This window comes from Callionymus lyra, chromosome 3 (assembly GCF_982586985.1).
Source record: "Callionymus lyra chromosome 3, fCalLyr1.hap1.1, whole genome shotgun sequence".
NCBI lineage: Eukaryota > Metazoa > Chordata > Actinopteri > Syngnathiformes > Callionymidae > Callionymus > Callionymus lyra.
In genome coordinates, this window is record NC_141820.1 from 12551661 (window position 1) to 12576262 (window position 24602).

General features: G+C 37.8%; 1 protein-coding gene across 2 annotated transcripts in view; it reads left to right on the forward strand.

Moving 5' to 3' along the window:
• The window catches only part of atp9b (ATPase phospholipid transporting 9B), a 37913-nt gene extending 23275 nt beyond the window's left edge, over positions 1–14638 (forward strand). The window contains exons 14-30 of one of the 2 annotated variants that reach the window (XM_087786484.1): positions 31–143; positions 591–839; positions 4507–4668; positions 4771–4863; positions 7095–7178; positions 8681–8851; positions 8912–9010; positions 9079–9168; positions 9308–9452; positions 10336–10400; positions 10482–10637; positions 10710–10774; positions 10871–10979; positions 11576–11633; positions 11805–12008; positions 13240–13272; positions 13566–14638. In XM_087786484.1, the coding sequence (XP_087642610.1) occupies positions 31–143; positions 591–839; positions 4507–4668; positions 4771–4863; positions 7095–7178; positions 8681–8851; positions 8912–9010; positions 9079–9168; positions 9308–9452; positions 10336–10400; positions 10482–10637; positions 10710–10774; positions 10871–10979; positions 11576–11633; positions 11805–12008; positions 13240–13272; positions 13566–13702 (2033 nt within the window). In that variant the 3' untranslated portion in view covers positions 13703–14638. The remainder of the gene's footprint in view (positions 1–30; positions 144–590; positions 840–4506; positions 4669–4770; positions 4864–7094; positions 7179–8680; positions 8852–8911; positions 9011–9078; positions 9169–9307; positions 9453–10335; positions 10401–10481; positions 10638–10709; positions 10775–10870; positions 10980–11575; positions 11634–11804; positions 12009–13239; positions 13273–13565) is intronic. The other variant, XM_087786485.1, reaches the window with a different exon arrangement.
• Positions 14639–24602: the final 9964 nt, after the last annotated feature.

Here is a 24602-nt window from a genome sequence, read left to right on the forward strand (position 1 = left end):
AGATGTTAAAGTTTCTGTTTGGACCTGCAGGAACATTGACACAAAATGAAATGATCTTCAAGCGGCTGCACTTGGGAACAGTTTCCTACGGCACAGACACCATGGACGAAATACAGAGTCATATTGTCCAGTCGTATGCGATGGTGAGTCTTTACTATATATTAATGTAACCCTTAAATGTTGTGATATATTGTTATTCTAACCAGCCGTACATGTCATTATGATGTTTGAATCAAGTTTCTAACTCAATACTTTTCAGTCAGATTTTGTGTTCAGCGAAGGAAATTCATTGTTCATTCAGCATGTGTCATCCCTCAGCGACCGACTGTACTCTCAGCAAGTGTTTTTCTCACTGGGTGGCTCGACTGGTCTCGACAGAATGATAGTGTCTCCGCTCAGCCTGATCCAAACAGCTGCTCGTGCTTTTGAAAACCATCTGCCCCGACGCCCTCATGTGTAATTTGAGCTGTAAAAAAAATGCCATTGCAATTTCAGTAGCAATGGATGAGCGTTTACCAAACGTCTAATGGAAACACTAAGGAGATTTATTGTAACTTAGGGAATTTCCTTTTTGTCTTGCGTCGATCTAGCCCCCGAGTGGCGGCACCAGCGGCACCAGCGGCACCACGCCACTTCGGAAAGGCCAAATATCGGGTCCAAAAGTTCGTAAGAGCGTCAGCAGTCGGATTCATGAGGCCGTCAAGGCCATCGCCTTGTGCCACAACGTCACCCCGGTCTACGAGTCGTCCACTATTGTAAACGGAGAGACAGAGACCGCAGAAGCTGACCAGGACTTCAGCGACGACAACCGTACCTACCAGGCCTCCAGTCCCGATGAGGTAAGGATCGGCTCATCTTTTCTGTCTTCCTTTAGTGAATCCTTCATTGAAGTGACCATATTTCAACATTTGTTTCAACAAACAACAAAATATTTAGTTTAAAACGTTGACAAAGACATAACTTCTTCTTCTTCTTTGTTTCAAAGAAGCATATTGTTTTTTGCTTTTATATTAGAGAATTATATTCAAAAGGCCATGAGCACATCTCTTTCAAATATAGTACTACTTGTCCCAGATGCCATCTAGTTACATTTTAGTATAGCTTGTCGTTGGTAATAGGGTTGTCATGAGATAACAGTAGTCAATACCAATACGAGTAAATGTTTCAAGAAAACCAACAATAAATAATTTCACATTAAATGAGTTGTGACATTAACAATTTTGTTTCCTGATATATGCACAAAAAGACAAAACCTCTAACTATTATACATTCAAACAGTGATGATGAGCTGCCTTCAAGTATCAAAAGAACACACATTTTCTTTGGCTTTCAAAGACTTCTGAGACTCTGGTCTGCAGTTTGAGATTCTTGCTTCTTGTCAATGTCAGCCGGCTCATACTGGAAAAAAATGTTTTCCTTTTATATTTCAAATACAATCAGTTTAGAAATCCCCTGAAAGCATCTCATAATGTTACATGACATACGGAGTGTATTGTCACATTGCGTTAACGTAATGTTAATTATTAGAAACGGGCGTGTTTAGGGAGTTTTGCTGTAACTCTTTAAACAAGTCAGGATTCTTTGTGTTTCCCTCGTTAGGCGCCAAATTTCAGACGCATATGTTGGGTTTTTGAAGGTTAATAACTTTAAATGAAAGAAGTGTTTCGAAGAAAGCAGCGTTTCTTCTTCAGCGCTCACAGTGTGCTCACGCTTTTACCGCCCCTGTTTGTACGGTTAAGAACTCGTCTATTCGGTACTTGTGGTACCAAAAAAAGTTCTACTTTTTGCATGTTGGTACCGTACTGGGACCAAAGTTCTTGTGAGAAACCCACTTGGAAATGTCTTATTTTCGACTCTTGGTTAGAAAATGATGCTAGGTTTCAATTAATTATTAGATCGGAGATGTTATAAAGCAAAGAGTGCCATCTAGTGGCCTTTCAAAATGAAGACACTGTATCTTGATACCTTATCAACATCATCAACCCATCAATAATAAGTAAATATACATCCATCCATTTATCTTCTTCCGCTTATTTCCTAATGTCGTCAGGAAATGTGAGGCAGTGAAGCTCTGTGCCTCATACTGCGCTAACCAAAAACAAACTCAGCATATCACCAAAATGAAAAGTATAAAATAATAGTTTTTATTTTTACAATTCATAAGTCAAGATATTTCCTTAATACCCAATTATGTCATAAACTAATCTAATGTAATCATGTTGTGTTGGTCCTATTATAGAATAAGGTAAAATCACATTTCTTAATCACACTCTTAATATTGGTAAAACAATCACAATCACTTTTCTTTGTTCAATTGTTCAGCTCGGTATCTAAGCATGTTCCTGGATTGTGGGAGGAAACCAGAGTGCCTGAAGGAAACCTGCAGAAGCACGGGGAGAATATATTTACATAATAAAGAGTTCTATAAACTGCGTTTATTCACACAGTGGGAATCGTTGGAGGGGAATACAAACGCCTTGATATATCCACCCTAAAATATTTATATCCGGATTGCTTGGCTACCAGCCTGGTAACCACTTTCAAAAGTAACTGTCACCTCCCGACTAAAATTGGCATCTTGAATAACTTGTTATTGTGCGGCTGTCGGCCCGAGCCACTCAAAGATGATAAACCACCTGCACCCTGACGCCCCTCAAGTTTTAAATGCGCTGCCTTTTTGCTTGACATCAAGAGGGTCAAAGGTTCTCTGGGGGGACTCTGGGAGGTCAGATGAAAACACTCGAAGCTCTGATGATTCACTCGACGACGGACCTGAAGGAGCTCCTGTCTTCCCTGCGATCTGACTGGAAAGTCGATTTCGGTGCCGTGAACGCGTGAAACAAAGAGTAGAATAAAGAGTTTATTTGGAGCCAGATAATCACAGACTTGTTCGTTTCATTGTCCAGAGCAAATTAAATATTGATCAATCAAGACACGGGCGAAGCAATGAAAAGAAGAGAGAAGGTATAAATAAATATACATCAGAGGGAAAGTGTTGAAACACTAGATTGATTTTCTGTTGGGTTCACTGGACGCGACTCAAGAGTCTCCAGAAAAGGCTTTCACAGTTGTTTAAGAAGCTTCAAAACAACTTTCCAAACCTCATTGTTTCAGTAGAGATTCACCTGTGTCGTGTATTGAGCAGTGAGTTGTTTCTCAGGCAGCGGAGATTTCTAAAGACCCTTCATACATGTCTGTCGCCTTATAAACTCTCTCTCGACGGGATAATGACACCCAGATAGACGGTCTTTAACGGAGCTCAAAGGGGGCGAAAAAAAAAGAAAAAGAAGAAGAAATGACGGGGTATTAACAGGAAGTCCCAATTTGTAGGTCACAGTATAATAACAACCTTTGAGCCAGCAAATTGAAAATGAAGCCTTTGAGAATCAAGTCGTGTGCAGCTGAACGCTCTCGCGGGGGTGCAGTTCCTGCAGCGGAGAGGAGGAAGAAAAAAAAAAGGGGGGGGAGGAAGAGGAACAGAAAACACTTATCTGGAGCTGAATGAGGTCCAGAGATCTTGTGGTATGGAGGTGTCGAAACGCTGATGCATTCAACTGCAAATGAAGTTCATTAAACTGCTCATGTTTCTCCTCTGTTTCAGAATATTGATATTTCAATCCAAATACGGTTTAATTGAACAAGAAAATCACTCGTTTTTTTTATAAACAAAGCATGATTGTCTGAGAACTAAGCTGTCTTTTTACATGATGTTTGTGTGAACTAAGTTGATAAATACGTCACCTTTTTAATTCTTAATGGTTGTTGTTAAGATGTTATTAACTTCTGGGGAGCTCAGGTATTTTATCAGAAGAGTTTAAAAATATCCTTCACATGGCATCATGATAATGAATTAAAAAAAATAAGGCCTTAATTGGCATTAAAATGTTTTAAACCAAAATGATAAAAGTCTAAAAAATGTCAACACACGATCAGTATGATTTTATGTTTACGTAAATGTTTAATTATTTATAAAGCATTATTATTATATTTATTATTATTATTTATTGATTTTCTACAAGATAATGTACAGATCGACACGCCATTACAAAACTAAACTTAAAAAAAAAAAGCAACAAACTAAACTTAAAGAAAGGGTAAAAAAAAAAGTAGTTTCTTACTCACAGCAGATACAAGTGGTTCATGTGAATCTATGAGAATTGGCTGAATAACCAAGATTTATTGAATTGAAATGTGAATATTGTTAAGAACTTCTTTGAAAGACATGTTTACAAATCAATAATTTCAACACCGGCAATACAAGTTTCTGATTGCAATAATTATTATAATAATGTTATAATATAATTTTTATTTAAATTATTTCAATTTTGGTAGATTTTCAAGTTCTTAAATTTCAAATGGTATTAAAAAAAGCCTTTAACATTATTTAATGAAGCTGTAGGAACCCTTGCTTAATAATAATTTCAACATCGGTTGACCTAGAAGAATGTAAAAACAAGATTTTATTTTAAGTTAGCGATTCTTTGACTGCCTGTTGTTGTCCTGCAGGTTGCGCTGGTGCGGTGGACTGAGAGTGTGGGCCTCACCCTGGTGAACCGAGACCTGAACTCCCTTCAACTTAGAACGGCATCAGGACAGATCCTCTCCTTCCACATCCTGCAGATCTTTCCCTTCACGTCAGAGAGCAAGCGAATGGGCATCATTCTGAAGGCAAGGGATTTTTCATCTTTTTACTTAACGATTTAGATTTGTTTCATGTTTTCTAAACGAATCGTGATTAAACTAATATGCATCTTCTCGTTCTTTGATCAGGATGAGTCGTCTGGCGAGATCACCTTCTATATGAAAGGGGCAGATGTTGCCATGGCGAGCATCGTCCAGTACAATGATTGGCTGGAAGAAGAGGTATTGTCTGATAGACAAGATATGTTTCCTTTTTTACATCTTACATTCTGTAGCTGAATAAATCAATAATTTTTTACAATATGTACAACATTTGGAGTACAAATTAAAATGAAATGAAATGGAACTAAAACATTTTTTTTAATTATGTCCTACACCTTTTAGTTACCGTTAGTACCAAATTGCTAAACGCGCCACATGTATTATGAAAAAAAATATATATATAGGCAGTCATAGTTATATATCATGCATCTCGTATTGTATTATCTATATTACACAATATAACACGATTTTGTATAATATATATTAATTTAATAAGTAGATATTCACAAAAATACATGATATATAAGAACTCTATGTAGCAATACATAACATATACCTCTTCCTGTATTATCAATATTACAGAATATAACATGGTTTCGTATTATATATTTGCATTTTCGAAGCAGATGTCCAAAAGAATACATAATATATAAGCATTTGTAGCAAATACATAACGTATACCTCATATTTTATTTTCTACATAACACATTTTCTGAGACTCCTGTGTTGTTCTCTGGGTTATCTTGACCTTTTAAGTATATATTTTATTGGGTATTGTTTTGATTGTTTAAGCGCTTTGTGACCCTGGTCTAGAAAAGCGCTCTATAAATATAAATTATTTACTTACTTACTTACATTTTAACATGATTTCGTATAACATATATGAATATACTAAGTGGTTATTCATAAAAATGCATAATATATAAGCATTCGTATAAAAAATGAAACGTGTATCTCATCTTGTTTTATCTTATCTATTACAGAATATAACATGATTTTGTAAAATAAATATACATTAACTTGTAGTAGATTTTCATAAAAATACATAATATATATAAGCACTCATAGCAATACATATCATATATCTTTTGTATTTTATATAACACAATTTTCAATCATATATTTAATATATATGCATTTATTAAGTAGATCTTCATAACAATACATCATTTATAGACACTCTATACAGCTATACATAACATGTATTGGGTCTCGTATTATCCATATTACAAATATAACCTTATTTTGTATAAGATATATGAATTTACTAAGTAGATATTAATAATAATACATAATATATAAGCACTCATAGCTATACATAACGTATATCTTGTCTTTTATATTCTATATTACACAATTTTCCATCAAACAGTAAATAAATATATGCATTTATTAAGTAGATCTTCATAACAATACATCATTTATAGACACTCTATACAGCTATACATAACATGTATTGGGTCTCGTATTATTCATATTACAAATATAACCTTATTTTGTATAAGATATATGAATTTACTAAGTAGATATTAATAATAATACATAATATATAAGCACTCATAGCTATACATAACGTATATCTTGTCTTTTATATTCTATATTACACAATTTTCCATCAAACAGTGATTAAATTTATGCATTTATTAAGTAGATCTTCATAAAAACACATCATATATAGACACTCTTAACAATACATAACGTACAGTATATCTCATTATGACCTTTAATACCTTGAACACATAGAGAAAAGAATAAAGATAAAGCAAATGTGTTTGGTTGCAAAGAACAAATATTCAATACATTTCTATTATGAGTCAAACACAAGTATTGAGAGGAAGATAAGAGACAAATAATTAACGATCGTCGCTCCAAACTTGTAATTAGGACAATCCAGAGCGATCAACAGGCCCTGAACGTCTACACCAGTTTGATGGTGGACGGTCTCGTGTGCATACGTTCATAATTATATTGGCATTATTGAGTCATGCGGCACCGGGGGCAGCTTTTGATTTAATTAGTGACCCAGATAAAGTAATTACAGTATGTCATATTCCCCGACAACGGTGCTAATGATGTCCTGTTGGCTATAATATCCTGCTGTCACAAACGCTCCTCGCCCGCACTCTCGCCCCGCTCGTCAATAACCAATCAGCAGCACAGATTCGCCCCCCATCGGTGTTTTCATATCAAAAATAAACGGCCGTCCGTTGCCTTGTTTAACCGTGCCCTCTGTGTCTCACCGGAGGCTGTTATACGCCATTGATTCATTCGCGAGGTTGCTAACTGTACGCGGCTATTGACCGCTTCGTTCATACTGTACTTAATCCTCAGTAGATGAAATGATCTGCCCTATTTACCGCTCGACTCATTATAGTTTACAATTTTACAAATGCAAACTTTTCTCTTCTCAGTGTGGGAACATGGCCAGAGAAGGTCTGAGAACCCTGGTCGTGGCCAAGAAGTCACTTTCTGATGAGCAGTACCAGGACTTTGAGGTAAGTCTTTGTTTAAGACACTAGTTAACTGCTCTGCTTCTCTACTAATTCAATGAAACCTGGCCTTATTTCAAACTAAGAGTGCCATCTAGTGGTCTTTAAAATGAAGACACAGTATCGTGATACCTGTTTCATCAACCCATCACTTCCGATGTGCTCTTGATGTGAGTTAATTTATGGAAAATTGTCATTTTCACCACTACTAAGCATTATTAAATTGACACTACCGAAGATTTAACATATTTGTTTTTGGTTCCTCCTAGTGTTAAATCAGTGTCATTGCAATGGTGGGGGAAGACCACAGTTTGGATTTTCAAAAAAGAGAAAATCTCTTCTTGCTTTAATGTCCATTTCTATCCCCCCTTATAACTTCAAAACATTATCTTCTGTGCAAGTCATGACTCTCCTTAACTTTTTTAAATATTTGATGATTTGTTTAACTTTGGAGTTTTTCCTTAAAGGTTCAACTACTGTGTTGATTTAAGTGTGTCTAAAATAGATCCAGGACCTCTATTGTGTCATCAGTATGTGTCTGTTTGTTCAAAACTCTCTTTTCATTGAAATATTGACATTAGAAAATTATCTTAAGTCCCGCCCACTGAAAACACTTTTCTGGAGATGAAATCTTGTTTTTTATAACCACACCCACTCTGCTGTGATTGGTCAAACAATAAGGTTTGTGACCACACGTCATTAATCCTGGATGTCTCCACCTCCAAGGGCCTCGTTGTATAAACAAAGCAGGGTGTAATTATAGCTGGGTGGAGGAGGAGTGAAGCCATTGTTAGGTCATAATGGTCTCTGCTCTCGTAACCTCTCGTTCGCCCAGATTTCAGATGAGGTAGAACTTTTTTAAAGTGATAAATTCAAAACATGGTCATGATGAGGGACTTACTGCATCTTGGAGAGGAAGACTTCAACATTTGAATCATGGGAATCAGGAAACTTTGGTTTTCAAATGAGTTGCCCTTTAAGTGGACATAATCCCAAATTGTGTTAAAGTCTAAGTCAGGGTTTTCAAACTCCCAAGTTCACATTAAAGACCCAAATCTTTTCTCAGTTCAAACAAAAAAAAAGAAGTGTTTTTACATAACAGGTTATTGGAGTCAACTTTTCATATTGTCTTTTTATTTTCATTAAGGTTTAATTTATTTTAATTATCACCCTGGTCTAGAAAGGCGCTATATAAATAGAGATTATTATTATTATTATTATTATTATTACAATTGTGACCCTGGTCTAGAAAGGCGCTATATAAATAGAGATTATTATTATTATTATTATTATTATATTTGTTCTCTTACCAAACAAACAACAGTTTTACTAGTATTGTTGACATCCATCAGCTTTTTATTATTCACCATATCAACATATTAACAAGGATCAACTTTGATTTTTAGCCAAGCATCTGCTTGCATTCATTTTTTTTTTTAAAACTATAGAAACTGTCACTGACAGAAGTAAAAGTTTTCAAATGATGGTTTTCTGTCTGGTCCTGACAGAACCGCTACAACCAGGCGAAGCTCAGCATCCACGATCGATCCCTCAAGGTCGCTGCAGTTGTGGAAAGTCTGGAGCGAGAGATGGAGCTTCTCTGTCTCACAGGTGTGGAGGACCAGCTCCAGGCTGATGTCAGACCCACACTGGAGCTGCTCAGGAACGCCGGCATCAAGGTTGTGCCCAACGATCACATCGAACCATCGACACCTTTTAACTGACTGTATTGAATCCAGATCTGGATGCTGACGGGGGACAAGCTTGAAACGGCGACATGCATCGCCAAGAGTTCCCACTTGGTCTCCAGGACCCAGAACATCCACGTTTTCAAACCGGTACGCCAGCGTTGTTTATGAGCGATCTTAAGATCGTGTTTAATTATGTTGTCCGGCTCCTCGAGCAGGTCTCGAGCAGAGAAGAAGCCCATCTGGAGCTGAACGCCTTCAGGAGGAAGCACGACTGCGCCTTAGTCATCTCCGGGGACTCCTTAGAGGTACATCTCAGACATGGAGTGCAACTCTAAACTCGCCACTGCGTTCCACCACTTCTTAAACAGCCTTTTTCAATTAAAAACGTAAAAGGTCCTCAAACACAAACATGAAAACATCTTTTTCTGTTTTGTTTATTTTAAGGTTTGTCTGCGGTATTACGAGCACGAGTTCGTGGAGCTGGCCTGTCAGTGTCCAGCTGTGGTCTGCTGCCGCTGCTCCCCGACTCAGAAGGCCCAGATCGTGACCCTGTTGCAGCAGCACACGGCCAACAGGACGTGTGCCATCGGTGAGCGAGGAGGACGTTTTTCTCTGAGAAAAAACCTAATATATTTTAATCTTAGGTTAAACGTTCAAGAGCTTAATACAGTGCTTTAGATTTTTATTTACACATTAGGCATTATTTTTGTAGATATTAACAAGTTTATTTTACATTTATTTTACATTAAATTATTTTTTGCGGGTCAAATTGATTAACCTTTACTGCACGTCAATATGGTTAAATCTGTCTACAAGACATTATAATCCAACAAATTTAAATTAAACTATAACGAACAAAATAAAAAAAAAGTATTTGTTTGGTAAATTCACTTCATGCAAAAGGTGAGCCTCGTCTAATCCACTTGTAGTTATTATTATAACCACAAGATGGCGATCAAAGTAACAAAATAACGTATAATGAGGAGATCGACTTCTAATGTGATTTTCTTTTATATTTGAATCCTATTTTTTATGACTTATTTATTTTCAATAACATAAATATGTGTATTTTACATGGGAAATTAAAACTTCTAAAAAAATGGCCTCATAATAATTAAAATAAAGTATTTTGGTAAATAAGTTTCTTAACTTTCCCTTTAAAAATAAATGTTGAATATATATTTCAGATACAACCCAAAGTTCTTAATACTTTAATAACATTGCATTGAGACTTTAAACTGGTTTTATGCTTTACTTCCTGCTCTTTGTCGGCAATATTTTTTTTAAATTGAGGGTAACAAGGGTAGTGTAAAATTGAGATATAACTGCAGCAGGTAAGAAATATCTTTGACAGTCAATTGCTATTTTAGTCATTGTTTAAACTAGATTAAAAAGCGATTGGTGCACAATTACAGTTTTTAGCCATATCCTTACTGCTTTAATCTTCACTCTTTGAAATGTTCTCCTGACAGGTGACGGAGGGAACGACGTCAGTATGATCCAGGCTGCAGACTGTGGCATCGGTATAGAAGGAAAGGTTCGTCTCGTCGATCAATAATCAATAGATATAGAAATGTTTTGAATCGCCTCTTGACGGTCGACGTGTCTCGTCCACCAGGAGGGGAAACAGGCGTCGCTCGCCGCAGACTTCTCCATCACTCAGTTCAAACACATCGGCCGACTGCTGATGGTTCACGGCAGGAACAGCTACAAGCGCTCGGCGGCTCTGGGTCAGTTCGTCATGCACCGGGGGATGATCATCTCCACCATGCAGGTAAAGTCACAGATATTCCTCTCTTAACATTTTGACTCTCAATACTCTTGTTGTCTTTTCGTCTCCATTCAGGCCGTCTTCTCCTCCATCTTTTTTTTCGCCTCCGTCCCCTTGTACCAGGGATTCCTCATGGTCGGGTAACTAGTGTTTTACTTTTCGCCGGTTACTATTACATCGGAAGCAAAGACTATGCAGGTGACATGTTTGTCCTCAATGAACCCACTTGTGTGCAGGTACGCCACTCTCTACACCATGTTCCCCGTCTTCTCCCTCGTCCTGGATCAGGACGTCAAACCGGAGATGGCCCTTCTTTACCCCGAGCTGTACAAGGATATGACAAAAGTAAGAGCTTCTCCTTAAACACAGCTATACTTTGTTGTACTTTATTGTTGCTTCAGAATGTACTTTTCTTTGACATTAATTCTATTTCTAGCAATATTTTTCATTTTTACAATTGTTTCAAACTCAAAATAATATAAACTTAGACGCTTGTCGCTTGATAGATTCTTTCTACCAAACTTAGAATAATGGCAAGCGATTTTTTTGGATGAAATGTTGTTTTCGTTTTTATTTATTTAATTGATTTATTAACAAAAAAACACACTACACTACAAAAAGTAAGTAAGTAAAGTAAATTATTAAAATGAAGAGACAAGTCCTATTATTGAAGAAGTTTTAAATCAAATGATTTTTTTCATTAAATATGAATCGGTGTGTAACTGCTAGACAAAAAATAAAAGGAAAAAACTATTGTAAACTTTGTTTCTATTTTCAACTGTTTTTTTAATTGTCTTATTATTTATTTTATATCATAACAATAATAGTTATATTTGCTATGATATTGAGATAGATGTGTCAATGTCCATCAATGCAAATTATTGGCTATTTCCTTAATTTAAATGATAAATAAATATAAAACGTAATGTTTTCTCTTTCAGGGTCGCTCACTGTCCTTCAAAACCTTCCTCGTTTGGGTTTTGATCAGCATCTATCAAGGTAAGTCCTATTCACAATTTAAAAAAAAGACTTTGATAAATTAGAAACCAATTGTATCTAAGTTTTTACATTTTAGAAAGTATTAATGAGATAAGAAGGATGATATCATAACATGCATGTGTGTTAATAGCCATAAAAACGTTCGCCGTAATGACGCTCGTCTCTCACTAGGGGGCATCCTGATGTACGGCGCTCTGGTGCTCTTCGAGTCAGAGTTCGTGCACGTTGTGGCCATTTCTTTCACGGCTCTGGTCCTGACCGAGCTCCTGATGGTGGCACTGACCATTCGCACCTGGCACTACTTGATGGTTGTGGCGGAATTCTCCAGTCTGGGCTGTTACCTGGCGTCGCTGGCCTTCCTCAACGAGTATTTTGGTAAATAATGTTCTGCATTTTTCCCTCTTTTTTTCAAATCTACAAATTTCAAGTGACAGCTGTCAATCATTTTTTAGATCTAATCCAAGGTTCGTGTTAGTAACATCATGGTCTATTTATATATGCTATGTTGCAACTGCTCTATCATGTGATAGAAACTCTGTTAGCATTCTGATACATTTGTCACTGGCTGAGATTTATGCTATGTTAGCAACTCTATTAACATTCTGATACATTTGTCACAAGCTAAGATTTATGCTATGTTAGCAACTCTGTTAGCATTCTGATACATTTGTCACAGACTAATATTTATGCTAAAGTAGCTCATATTATTTTAGCAACGCTATTAGCATTCTGATACATTTGTCACAGACTGATATTTATGCTATGGTAGCTCATATTATGTTAGCAACACTATTAGTATTCTGATACATTTGTCACAGACTAATATTTATGCTATGTTAGTTCCTGTTATGTTAGCATATCTATTAGCATTCTGATACCTTTGTCACAGACTAATATTTATGCTATGGAATCTCCTGTTATGATAGCAACTATTTTAGCCTTGTGTTTTGTTTATCCCAGGATAACAGTTATGCTATGTTAAGACCTATTATGTTAGCAACAATGTTAGCATTGTGTTACTTAGCCACAGGCTAACATGTATGCTATGGTTGCACCTTTTATGTTAGCATCTCTGTTAGCATTGTATTTCATTTGTCACAAGCTAATATTTATGTTATGGTAGCACGGTATATATTAGCAACTATGTTAGCATTGTGTTACGTTGTCACAGGCTAACATTTATGCTATGTTAGTACCTATTATGTTAGTAACAATGTTAGCCTTGTGTTTCATTTGTCACAAGCTAACATTTATGTTATGTTAGCGACGTATATATTAGCAACTATGTAAGCATCATGTTACGTTGTCACAGGCTAACATTTATGCTATGTTAGCAGCTATCTAAGCATTGTGTTACAACAGTCACAGGCTAATATTTATGTGATGTAAGCGCCTCTTATGTTAGCAACTCTCTTAGCATTATGCCATATTTTCACAGGCTATCATTTATGCTATATTAGCACCTATTATGTTAGCAACTTTGTTAGCATTGTGCTACATTTGTGTGCTCGCGTGTGTGAGTGAGTGTGTGAGTCTTCCCCCTCATCCTCTTGTCTTCGCTTCCACTTGATTTCTGCCACACTTCTTGTGTCCGTGTCTACTTTAGGTATAGGAAGAGTTTCCTTTGGAGCTTTTCTTGGTAGGTGGCGCTGTGACGTGACTGTGTTCCTGTCGTCTAGTCTTATCTTATTTCCTCTGCTTCTTTTTTTCGTCAATGCATGTCACTCTTTGGTCTGTTTTCTGTCGCATGGTTATCAGCAAAGCATGAAAAACAAATACAGTGTTTTTAGCTTCTTTAGCTTTTAATGCTAACATGTAGCATTCGTACAACAGGCTGCAAGTTTAAACTTGTTAAATGAACGCAGGATGTTCTGCTAGATTGTGATTTTCGAACACGATTCAAGTTTTCAACCAACTGCTTCGTCCTCCCAGACTTGTCCTTCATCATCACGTGGCCGTTCCTGTGGAAGGTGTCGTCCATCACGCTGGTCAGCTGTCTTCCTCTCTACATCATCAAGTACCTGAAGCGCAAGTTTTCTCCTCCCAGCTACTCCAAGCTGTCCTCGTGAGCCCGCGACCTTTCTCTCCAGCACTTTTCTATCTTCGAAAAAAAAAACTTGAACGGAGAAAAACTACTAAGTGTCGCTTTTTCGAAATGGACCCTGCAAGTTTGGCGCTATTGTAGCTTTGAACTTTACATTCCAGGTGTTTAGCTTGACTGCGTTTTTAGATTTTTTTTTTACACGGATTCGTACTACTGACCTCTTATCAACCACAATCCAAATACTCAATCAACCGCGAAACCTAGTGGTGGATTGTATTATTGCATAAAAAAAACAACAAAAAAACACATTAAACTGGGATTTAAATCTCGGTGACCTGTAAGTAAGTAAGTACCTGCTGACCTTTGACCTGCTCACTGCCTTACCCTAGTGATGGCATTGAACCCTCCACCTGCCGCCACAACAATCGTGTCTCTGAAGTATTAACACCACAAGACTGAGTTCCAGTCTCCATCATGAACTGCGCTGATGACATCATCAACGTGTGACCACTCTTTTTGTGCCTCGTGTCGAGCTTTAAAAAAAAAAGTGTTTTTTTTTCATGTTTTTGTGTTAAGATTGTATTCGAAAGACCCTGAAGCACTTTGGTTGACAATGACTCCTCCTCGATTCAACGAAGGAATCAGTTTTATCATTCCTTCCGTTCCGGAAAAGCACAGTTTTAAAATGAAGAGATTTGAAATTGCGCCCCCGTGTGGCTCAAATGTAAAGGCACAAAATGAAAATGTATTGGGAAACGAGAAGGTCAAATGTGGGTTCAGGGTCAGAAGATGATGTCGAGTCGAGCTGCTGAATGTTTTTTACACAATCCGGACGTCTTTCTGTTCAAACGCCTTCATCGTCGTTCTGCTGTTCATGGTCGTCGTCCTCAACTTGTTTCTACCGGAATGTTTTGTTATTTGTAACGTTTTTTTGTAAATAAATAAGGTTTTAAAACTCAAATGAACATGTTCTCGCTCGAGATTTATAAAAATACTATGTTAATTTAAATTGGTTCATCATTCATGTTTTAAATTGACCCAAAAGTTTACTTTTATTTAAAAAAAAGGCATATTTTTCACATTATTATAGCTGTTTAGTTTGATTTAACTTGTGAACATTATGTCCCACTCTGTTTTAATAGTAGGTGATCTTGTTTAATTATTATAGTTTCTATTAATATATATTATTCAACAATTAATAGGGAGGAAAATGTTGTTATATGAATGTAAAATGTGCTTTGACTAATGTCTTCTTCTGCATTTCATCCTCATTCTTTATCATCATTGAGCGTTTGTAAGTGATTTGTAGCTTTAAAAACAAACAAAAATGATTTTGATATTTGTGTAAATAACATCTATTATACCCTTCATTGTACTGAACACCTACAGAACTACTATTATCTCGTACTACTAGTTATAATTAGAATGTTTGCGCCTCATTGCGATCATGAACACAATATTAGTTTATTTTACAGAAGTATACTTTCAAGTATACTCATCTCTGTACTACCAGTGTACTTGGTATACGCTTCGATTCTGTAGGTTAGTTTACAGAAGTATACTTTAAAGTATACTCGTCTCTACTACCAGTGTACTAGGTATACACTCCAAATCTGTAGTTTTGTTTACAGAAGTATACTTTCAAGTATACTCGTCTCTGTACTACCAGTGTACTAGGTATTCACTTCGATTCTGTAGTTTAGTTTACAGAAGTATACTTTCAAGTATACTCGTCTTTGTACTACCAGTGTACTAGGTATACACTCCGATTCAGTAGTTTAATTAACAGAAGTATACTTTCATGTATACTTTTTATCTGTACTACCAGTGTACTACGTATACGCTCCGATTAGTAGTTTGTTTTACAGAAGTATCCTTTCAAGTATACTCTTCTCTGTACTACCAGTGTACTAGGTATACGCTCCGATTCAGTAGTTTATTTTACAGAAGTATACTTTCAAGTATACTCTTCTCTGTACTACCAGTGTACTAGGTATACGCTCCGATTCAGTAGTTTATTTTACAGAAGTATACTTTCAAGTATACTCGTCTCTGTACTACCAGTGTACTAGGTAAACAATCCGATTTAGTAGTTTAGTTTACAGAAGTATACTTTCAAGTATATTTGTCTCTGTACTTGAATTCATGTGTTTTCTCATATATACAGACGTTAAGTGTAATGCAAAAAGTGACCACGTAGTGTCACTGTAGTCACGCAACCAACCTGCAGCTCAATCGTCCTCCTTAAAAAAAGCTCGAGTGTGTAATTGAGGTAAATAATGTGTTATCAATTTAAACAGGAAGTTCTCTGTGGACCACGGACCCCGGGTGTGATGGTCCGATGGATTCACTTTCATCTCCAAGTCCATAGATTTGTGCAGCTTGAACCGCTGATGTAGGATCATCATCTCTGGGTTTTTGTTTCGTGGCTAATTTCGGGAGCCGTGGTCATGTGACTTCAATAACCCCCCCTTTTGGTCACGAGGGCCTTTGAAGGTGTTTGTTTGTGTGCTAACATTCAGAACCTGGAAGTGCATCACTCTGTCGAAAACACATCGGGAAACATTAACGGGTGTTTTTTACTGGTGCCATTAAGCTATCTAGTTTCTCGGCCCGCTGAGTGGATTCAGGAGACGCATCAACGGCTCCAAAGATTGGCTGGTAATGATGATTCCTCCGCCATAATGGAGATGAGGTTTGTCTTGGCTCACGTGTCCTTCCTGCGCCCGAAAAAAAAAGTTGTGTTTGTTTGCTGTGGACGAGTTTTCGAAGTGATGCTGAGGATCTGCGGCTTTTAAAAGTGCTGCGTGTCTCGTAGCGATGCCACATGTCTGCCTTCGTTTAGCGGTTCTTGACTCGCGTCCATCGGCTCGGATCCGTCTCGTGTTTAGAAACCTATATGGATTCAGGAAGTGACTGAGCTCCCATAATGCAGTTCAACAGTTGAAGGTCTACTTAGCAAAAGTTGGATGTTTAAGTGTACTATGAGATTCTTTATACTAAAATTGAAGTAGTAGGCTTTTTACATACTATACTTTAAAATAGTATATAATATACTCAAGTATACTTTTTGTAATGTACTTCAAGTACAATATTTATTTGGGCAACTGTATGATTGTGATGATACAGACGTAAACAGTGCAAAGGATTATGGGAGTGGGTGATGGGTGGTGGCAGAAAGCAGATGTTATTGTTATATACAAATATTTAGAAACATATACTTCTATAAACTAAACAATAGACTTGGAGTGTATACCTAGTTCACTGGTAGTACAGAGACGAGAATACTTGAAAGTATACTTCTGTGAACTAAACTTCAGAATCGAAGTGTATACCTAGTACACTGGTAGTACGGAGACGAGTATACTTAAAAGTATACTTCTGTAAACTAAACTATTGAATCGAAGCGTATACCTAGATAACTGGTAGTAAAGAGACGAGTAAATATGAAAGTGTACTTCTGTAAACTAAACTACAGAATCAGAGCGTATACCTAGTACACTGGTAGTAAAGAGACGAGTATACTTGAAAGTATACTTCTGTAAACTAAACTACAGAATCAGAGTGTATACCTAGTACACTGGTAGTACAGAGACAAGTATACTTGAAAGTATACTTCTGTAAACTAACCTATAAACTCTGAGTGTATAGTTAGTACACTGGTAGTACAAAGACGAGTATATGTGAAAGTATACTTCTGTAAACTAAACTACAGAATCTGAGAATATACCTAGTACACTGGTAGTACAGAGACAAGTATACTTGAAAGTATACTTCTGTAAACTAACCTATAAACTCTGAGTGTATAGTTAGTACACTGGTAGTACAGATACGAGTATACTTGAAAGTATACTTCTGTAAACTAACCTATAAACTCTGAGTGTATAGTTAGTACACTGTTAGTACAGAGACGAGTATATGTGAAAGTATACTTCTGTAAACTAAACTACAGAATCGGAGTGTATACCTAGTACACTGGTAGTATAGAGACGAGAGACTTAAAAGTATACTTCTTTAAACTAAACTACATAATCAGAATGTATTAGTACACTGGTAGTATAGAGACAAGTATACGTGAACGTATTCTTCTGTGAACTGACCTACAGAATTGGGAGTGTATACCTAGTTCACTGGTAGTACAACGATGAGTAAACTTTAAAGTATAATTTTGTAAGCTGTTCCAATTGAATCAAATCAATCAAAAAAGTGTACTTTTAGTACACCACGAGTAAATATATCTTAGGATACTTTTACTTAAGTACATCTGATAAAACTCACTTCAACTATAGTACTTGTATCTTAGTGTCATATAACTAACTTACTCGTAACATAGACACAGAAAGTTGAGTTTTTAACGATGTTTCAATCATTTTGCTCGTGTTCTCCGCACGTCCTCAGCCACCCGACCTCCCTCCGTAACATATGCAAGCGACCTCCAGAACATCTGTTCGAAGACAGTCCGGTCTTTTATTCCCGGCTCAGTGTTTCTGACCGACCGTCAGTTGTAGAGAAACTCAACCTCTAACCGGCCAACGGCTCCGAAAACTCCTCCCACGGCCCGTTGCCAGGCGACCACTTTCACAACAGGAAACAGAGAAAGGGAATTCCGTCACAGCGGCTCTGAAAAAAAAAAAGAAAGACGGCAGCGTTAATGGGAAACAGGAAGTCTGACTGTACGGCAGTGGGCAGGGGTGGGCGGTCAGGGTCACGAGGTATAAAGCAACAACCTCAATGACAACACGTTTGTTTTTTTCAGTTCCCCTGAAACATCAGAGAAGGCAATTCTTGACCACAGACTAGCAGGTCGCTGACCCCTGGCTTCCTAAATGAGTTACGGCTGACTCACCAAACAAACAAAAAGGCTGCACGGCAACTCCTGGGCCGTCCTTTCCGATCACGTTTCTCGTTCACACATGAACTTGTGTCGGGACGAGCTCCAACATCTGTGCCCCTATTGTGCGCTGGAAATATCCACAGCATCTCCTCTGGCTCGAGACAGGCACGTTTTCTGACTGAGTGACTTTATATTTAGACGTGACGGTCTTTTAGGGTGTCCTGATCCAGGGATCATGGAACTGAGGAGACTTCCCTTTCGGAGATCCCGGGGAAGAATATGGAAGCGGACCCACCAGCCCTTAATTCAAGTATCATGTCACAGTTGCTTTATTTTGAAAGGCCACTTGATGTTTTATACTCTTTGGCTCTGATCTACTAATTCAATGAAATTTGGCTTCAAACTGAGAGTGACATCTAGTGGTCTTTTAAAATGAAGACACTGTATCATGATACTTTATCAACTGTTTCATGAAGCCTCATCAACACATCACTGGCAAAGACCATTTGCATCCGGGGATTGTTATTCCAAGGCATCTGCTCTCTGCCCCTGATCTGGAATCTGCCAGTTGATTCGGCTCGATACCTTTTTTACTCCTGGACAATTCCCTCTGATATTGTGGGCCTGTCCAATTCGGAAGAGACATTAGGGAAGACCCAGGACACATTTGGAGATACTAGGTCTCCAGTCATCTACCAGTTTAGTTGGAAGAAGTAAGTAAGTAAGTAAGTCATTGTTATTTATATAGCGCTTTTCCAGACCAGGGTCACAAAGCGCTTAAACAATCAAAACAATATTCAATAAAGTATATACTTTAAAGATCAAGATAAAACTGATAACACAACAGGAGTTCCAGAAAATCAAGGAAAAGCCTGAACAAATAAAAATGTTTCTTGAAGGAGTCAGTAGATCATCAAGAGCAAAGAGAGAAGAAGATCGTTCCAAAGTTTAGGAGCAACAGACTGGAAGGATTTCTCTCCTCTGGTCCTGAAGCGTGTTCAGGAACCATCAGTAGATCCTGATCCACAGACCTCAGAGCCAGAGCTGGGGTGTAAGTCTGGATCAGATCACTGATGGAAGGTCTGACCATGAATAGATCTGAAAGTAAGAACCAGAATTTTAAAGTTGATCCTGAAATAAACTGGAAGCCATTGAAGAGTTTTAAGGATCGGAGAAATGTGAGTTCTTCTACTAGAGCGGCTCAGAAATCTCGCTGCAGAGTTTTGTATTAACTGCAGGCGAGACACATCCTTCTTGTTAAGACATGAAAACAAACTGTTACAGTAGTTCAGGCGAGAAGATTCCTGCGCCTCGAGTTCCTGTCTCGTACTGTGACGTTTGACGACATAAAACCTTGTTTGAACTGCAACACAAATATGAAGTTTAAGAAATATTGAATTTGGCTGGAATGCTAAAAAATCCTTCTGGTAGAAAACGACAAGAAATATACACTTTCTAAAGTATCTCCTGACACAGTGGACAGAAATGGTACTTACACCGTCACTACTATAGCTCATGAGTAGTTGATCAACATTCTACTAACATATTTGGTAGAGTAGTGCACGTGACCTGTCCATCTGTTCAAGATACCCTCTGGATGCCTCCCTCGTGAGATGTTAAAGGTCTAGTAGGAGAACCGTCTTGTTAAAGCCAAACAAAAAAAAAGCGACAACGACACGTTCTATGACTTCGCGGCCAACGCTCCAAACGTGCAGGTTTTCATGGCGCACACAAAGAAACTGTTATTTTCTTTCAACTTTCCGCTGGTTTTTCCAAAACAAGCAGGTGATTCAGCAGCAGGAACACCACGTTTTTTCTGTTGTTTTCTTGGCCTCGCTTGTGTATCTCAGTGCATGGATTCGCTCACAAAGTCCTCCAATGTTCCATCATGTTTTTGTTCGATGAAAAATGGAGCCAGACGTCGGATTCTGAGGTTTTTTTTTCGAAAAAATGGTGGAAAAAGAGAAGCTGATCGAGGTCTTTTCCATCCCAGCGTGGCCAAAACCGCATCATACCAGGCAGGGTATTTGAAAGTTGTGGCAGCAGTCACATGTGGGTTTTTTTTGCAGAAGGCAAGAATGTGTGGGTTTAAGTGACGGCGAGGCCTGAACCCCGCTCTGATTCTCAGCCCTCCAAGAGTCCAGCTTAGTTGGAGAATGTGGAGAGAGAGAGAGAGAGATAAGTGAGGAGAACACTGAACACTGGTGAAAATGTTTGGAGTTTGGAATCGTTTCCTACGGATTAATGTCATAAATGAACGTCAAGGAGAAACTGACTTCAAGGATAAGTCTTGAGTCTTGGCCTCCTGATGTTCAAGGGTTCCTGATCAGATTCATGGGACCCCTTCTTTTATAGATTTTCTTCTCTCTACATTCGTTTTTTTTTTTTTACGCTTTTTCTCACCAAGTGTGTATGGCCTTATCTGGAATCCATTCTCCAGCAACCTAATCATTGTGTGTGTCATTGCGTTTCGAAATATGCTTCTACTTTTTTTTGTTACCTTCTATGGGTTTGCTAAGCAAAGAGTAGAGCCACTGCTTCTCTGTGTTAAGATGAGGTTGCGTGGACTTCTGATCACTATATCTCCTAGACAACCTTGTTGGTGAGGTACTCATTGTAGGTTCAAATGGTTCAAGACCATTGGGACCTGCTGCAGAGACTACATCTGTTAACTGGCTTGGGAACACCTTGGAGACCCCCTTGGTGATCTTGAGGAAGTAGCCGGGGAGAGTAAATTTGAGGCTATTTATCAGGCGTTTCCTGCCACTACCCAAATCTGGAAGGCAAGAAAGCAAGAGACAAGCTTGCCTAGTGTCTTAGCTTAGCATACATTAAAGGGTACCCTCATTTTTTTTTAGTTTACTAGTACTTTTTACCTCTCAAATAAGCTTGTCCTTGCCTGTAAGTGAAAATAAGATCCAGTGAAAGTTGAAGGGATAGACGTTGCAGGGGAGGAAGATGCAACTGACTCTTACTGTAGCACCTGAAGAAGAGCCTTTCACGCGGACCTTTTGGTAAAATGCACCAAATGGACTCTAATGATCTGTTGGAAACCTCATTTTATCAGGCTTACGTTTGGATGTTTTGAACCCAGTTTTGTTCTATGTTTAAACCATCTGGAAAAAAAAAAAAGTGGGACCCCTGCGACACGCTGTTGACGTCAGAGGGTCCACGAGTCAATCGTCATCAAAGCTATTTATGAGGCGCTCGCGGGCGAAAGTGTTTACTGCTCACATGTGTCAGTTACACATGGCAATGGACCCACCCGCCCACCTACCCACCGTGAGGGATTTCCATGACACCAGTTGACGACAGGGAGCCGCTGGTCCACGTCACGGACACACAGATATGATTTCACAAGTGTTGTCACTTCCTGTAGTCGCTGGAGATGCCTCTTGGTACAAAGAGATTCTGAGCGAGTACCTGTGAGAGGATGTTGTGACTTCTGTGTTGTTGTGAACTGGCGACATTTCCGGCAAACCAAAAGTGACACTCTGGTGAGAGTTTGACTTTCCCGACTACCTTATTGAACTTCAACATGAATATTCCAGGACCCGTGTCTTTGATGCTAACAGCTTGGAAATGTATGCTAGCATTCTGTAAGCGTAATTATTAAAAAAGTAGTGAACAGATTTTAATAGTACATGTTGATTTTGAGACAAGAAACCTATAACCTTCTGGGAGATATTGACTTTCTAGAAGAACTTGTATACGTAAACTAGGTGATGTGTTGATGAGGCTTCATGAAACAGTTGATGAGGTATCATGATACAGTGTCTTCATTTTGAAAGACCACTAGATGGCAGTGTTTGCTTCATAATCCTTGACTCTGATCTACTAATTAAATGAAACCTGGCATCATTTTCAAACTGAGAGTGACATCTAGTGGTCTTTCAAAATGAAGACACTGTATCATGATACCTCATCAACTGTTTCATGAAGCCTCATTACTATATATAACCCACTTTACCTCTCCCATGATTCCACCTTCCTCAGAAACTTTCTAAACGTTTGTAGCAGCACGACAAAGACCGAATGAGCGAGAATGTCCTATGGACACTGACCTGAAGGACAACCTTTAAATAGAGAGTCCCACTCATGGACACCCTCGACTGCGAACTCGCACCAAAAGAACTGATAAGATGAAGCAGCCTCTCCAGAGCCACCATGTGACTGCTGTCATCGTTGGACCCGGTTGCTGAAAGGTACGACCAGACAAAGATAGTGGCAAACCCTTACAGAGAAACAAGGTTACATGGTCCACTTTGATTTAAACTTTAATTAAAACTAGAAAAAGGCAAGTTGTGCTCATTGTTTGTTGATATTTGTTCACAATAAAGCCACTATTATTCTTGGAAAGCAAAAGAGAAGAGTGCAGATGGGGTGGAATAATTGGAGAGATGTTACAGAATACTTCGTACTTAACTGATTATTTGTTTGATGATTTGACTTGGCCTTGACAGTATATCAGGGCAAGTTTTACTTCATATTTTGTGAGAATTAAAAGTCTTCAGGTTTTATTTTAATGTTGCTCTTCACTATGACATTTTCGGGAGATGGCGGTTTCATTAATTTCCATTGTAACTGAAGCCCTGCCAATAGAAAAAATGGAGTTACATTGGCCACAAACGTACTACTACTACTACTGTTTATTGTTGTATTTGTATAGTTTTTTGCACTATTAATATATATTGCCCTAGTGTAATAGTTTATTATTATTATGATTTGTGTTGTTATTATTGTTATTATTTTTATGTAATTATATTATATTCTTAATTAGTTTTGTAACTTGCTCCTCCCCTTGTCTTTACTTGTGTACATGTATGTGTACTAATGTAGTTGTTTATATATTAATCATGTTTACTTTATATTTTTCATTTGTATTATTTTATTATCATTATTTATATAATTATTTATTCATGTTTTATTTTTAATTTACTGCTGTGTAGTTATATATGTTCTGTATTTCTGAACGTAAAGTGATGTTGCTAATCATTGTTATGCTGTGACTACCTAATTGTCATCAATGTGGGGAAGAATAAGTGTGGTATCTTTTACTTATTGTGTTATTATTATAGTGTTTTAGTTTTATTTGCACCGTATGTTTAATCTAACATGTGTTTATGTTGAATCTTTTTTTCCATTTGAACTTTGAACTTTATTTTCTGGCGACTCAAATACCCCTGTCCGAGGGACGATTAAATGAACATCTTATTTTAAATAATACATGTGATGACAGAGGGGTCGCATGAAAAATCATCTTATGGACCACAAATTGACACAAGGGCCTCAATGACGACATTTTATTATGTTGTATTTTGTTTATTTATTTATTTTTGTTTTATGCAAGTAATATTTACAGAGATGCACATCTGGAATTCAAGATGGCGACGCTGATGGCTGCCTTGGTGGTTCGTTCCACTTTTTTATAACTTATTTTTTGTTGTTTTTTTGTTAATACTGTTTCTTGTGAGTCATATTCAAGAAATTTAGCTTCTGAATATCAGGATTTATTCCCACACTCTAATTGTAGGACAGACCAGAACATCACGGTTTAAGAATTATTTACACCCGTCTTCTGTCTGGATCACGAAAATGATTTAATTAGATTTGATGTAATTTTTTGGTTTTATTTTATTTATTTATTTAATTTTTTTTGTGTTTTTTTTTTTAATTATTTACATTTTATTTTTATTTTACTTTATGTTGCCACCACAAAACAATCCAGAGTTTCTAATCTTTTTATTTTGTTTTTTAAATTTTTTTCCAAGTTTACTTCACACATCCTCGCCAGTCTCTGGTCCAAAAGAAAAAGAGGTTTTGTCGCTGAAGACAAATGTTTGTCTCTGGTTCTCCATGGTGAGCGACTCTGAGCAGGATCCCCTGCTGCTGCGTCAGAGGGGGCGGGCCCCGGCGCTGAGGAGGGTTTCCCCGCCTTCATAAGCGCAGGAGTCCTCGGCGCGCCGGAGCAGTGCGTCACAGACGGCCAACGAGGCAGGAGAAACCCCTCCTCACCTTCACCCCTCCAGGAGAACCTCAGACGGGCGACCACACCACTGCCATGCCTTTATTCTGAAAGATTTCAATTCGA